Below are 1,613 nucleotides of genomic sequence, written 5' to 3' on the forward strand. Positions count from 1 at the left end.
GCGGAGCAGAGCCGGGGCTGGCGGGGCTGGCCGCGGTGCTCCTGGGTGCGCGGGGCTGCCTCCGGCAGGGCCGCACTGCGGGGGCTGCGGGAGGCCGGGGCCGCGAACGCTCGCCTCTGGATTCTTTCCTACCTCGTGCACATCTTTCCTTCTGCATGAAATTCCTGTGGGAGAAAATGGATTTCCTGAGTTTGCTGCTTGTTTTCTTCTCGGCAGTGACTGTGAGCAGAGCCCAGGTGCAGCAGGAACCATCGGCAGAGACCAGCGAGGGCATCGGCATCAACATCACCTGCTCACACCCCAATGTACAGCCCGGCTATTACATCCACTGGTACCGTCAGCTCCCGGGCCGAGGACCCACATTCCTCGTCAGCGCCGTTAGTGGCTCCAAACAGGTGCCGGACCCGGAGGGGCAGCTGTGGGTGTCGGCAGACCGCCGCTCCAGCGCCCTGTGTCTCACCCGGCCCCGGCTCGGCGACGCGGCGGTGTATTACTGCGCCGTGGACCCACGGGAATCGAAGCCGGGGCTGCGGCCGGGCACGAACCGCTTAGGGCGGGTCGGGGGCACAGTGCCGTCCGTGCCCGCAGGGGGCGCTGCCTGCATGGCCGCCAAACTCCATCCTGACCAGGGTGCACCTCCCTGAGTTCTCGACGAAATGAGCACTGCACCCGCAGCAGTGATTCACTAAGCCCAAATTGAGTCAGATGCAGCTGGGTCTCTGGCAGGACAGCTCGCCATGTATTTGTGGGGAACAGCGGGACTGACAGCATGGGCTGTGTTTGACACCTGAGGGACACAATTCTACAATTCTATTACATCTTCTATCCTCTCCTCCTTTCCCAGCGCAGCACATATGAGAAGCAGGAAGCAGAGGGGACTAAAACCAGAACATCAGCAATGTGCTAAGTGAGAAAACAAATTTAGGAAATACTGTAGTGGAATGCAAGGTTAACACAATATAATACATTATGATTGGAATGGAACGAATGAGTCAAATAAATGAAAGAAAAAGAGTGTCCAAAAACCAAAGATCTTACTTTAATGCTGTAGGGGAGTTGACTGGAGTGCACACACCATGGAGATGATCAGAAATACAACATCCCAGGACTCCCAAGCTGTTTTATCTTTCCCTCTGAATGGATAACAGATACTCTCCTTAAACACCCATCTTATACCAACCAGTAGCAGAGCCATTCTCCCTTGGCTGCTCTGGAGAATATACATGATAGAAAGAAAAATCAAAAGCTGAAATGAGATGAAGAATTGTTTAGTGAATGTTTAGAGAGGAAAACGAGGTCACCCTGAGCAGAGGCTCCAGAGTACAGGATTCATCCAGTCCCTTGTTGGAGCTTATGCAGGGCTAGTGTCTTCCTTGTAGCAGGGAATGCACTGGTTCTGAGGAGCCTCATTGCCCATAGGAGGAGAAGGAAAAAAAAGAGGGGGTGAGAGGGGAGAGAGTGGGAAGAAAATGGAGATAGAGGAAAAGAAAAAGAGACACGAGCTATGTTTCAGAAAGCACGGCACGGCCTCTTGCTCTCAGTATTTCCTTGAGAAGCTGAGCATGGTCAGGTGATGCAGCATCCTGTTCGTGGCTTCTGGACGAATTTCTCCC

At 53.9% G+C, this 1,613-nt stretch overlaps 1 gene segment (V, D, J or C); it reads left to right on the plus strand.

The window, feature by feature from the left end:
* Positions 1-11: 11 nt before the first annotated feature.
* On the plus strand, positions 12-1,513 carry LOC100541333. The segment is given in 1 exon segment: positions 12-1,513. A coding segment is annotated over 1 exon segment (489 nt).
* Positions 1,514-1,613: the final 100 nt, after the last annotated feature.

This window comes from Meleagris gallopavo, unplaced genomic scaffold, assembly GCF_000146605.3.
Source record: "Meleagris gallopavo isolate NT-WF06-2002-E0010 breed Aviagen turkey brand Nicholas breeding stock unplaced genomic scaffold, Turkey_5.1 ChrUn_random_7180001957659, whole genome shotgun sequence".
In the NCBI taxonomy this organism is placed as follows: domain Eukaryota; kingdom Metazoa; phylum Chordata; class Aves; order Galliformes; family Phasianidae; genus Meleagris; species Meleagris gallopavo.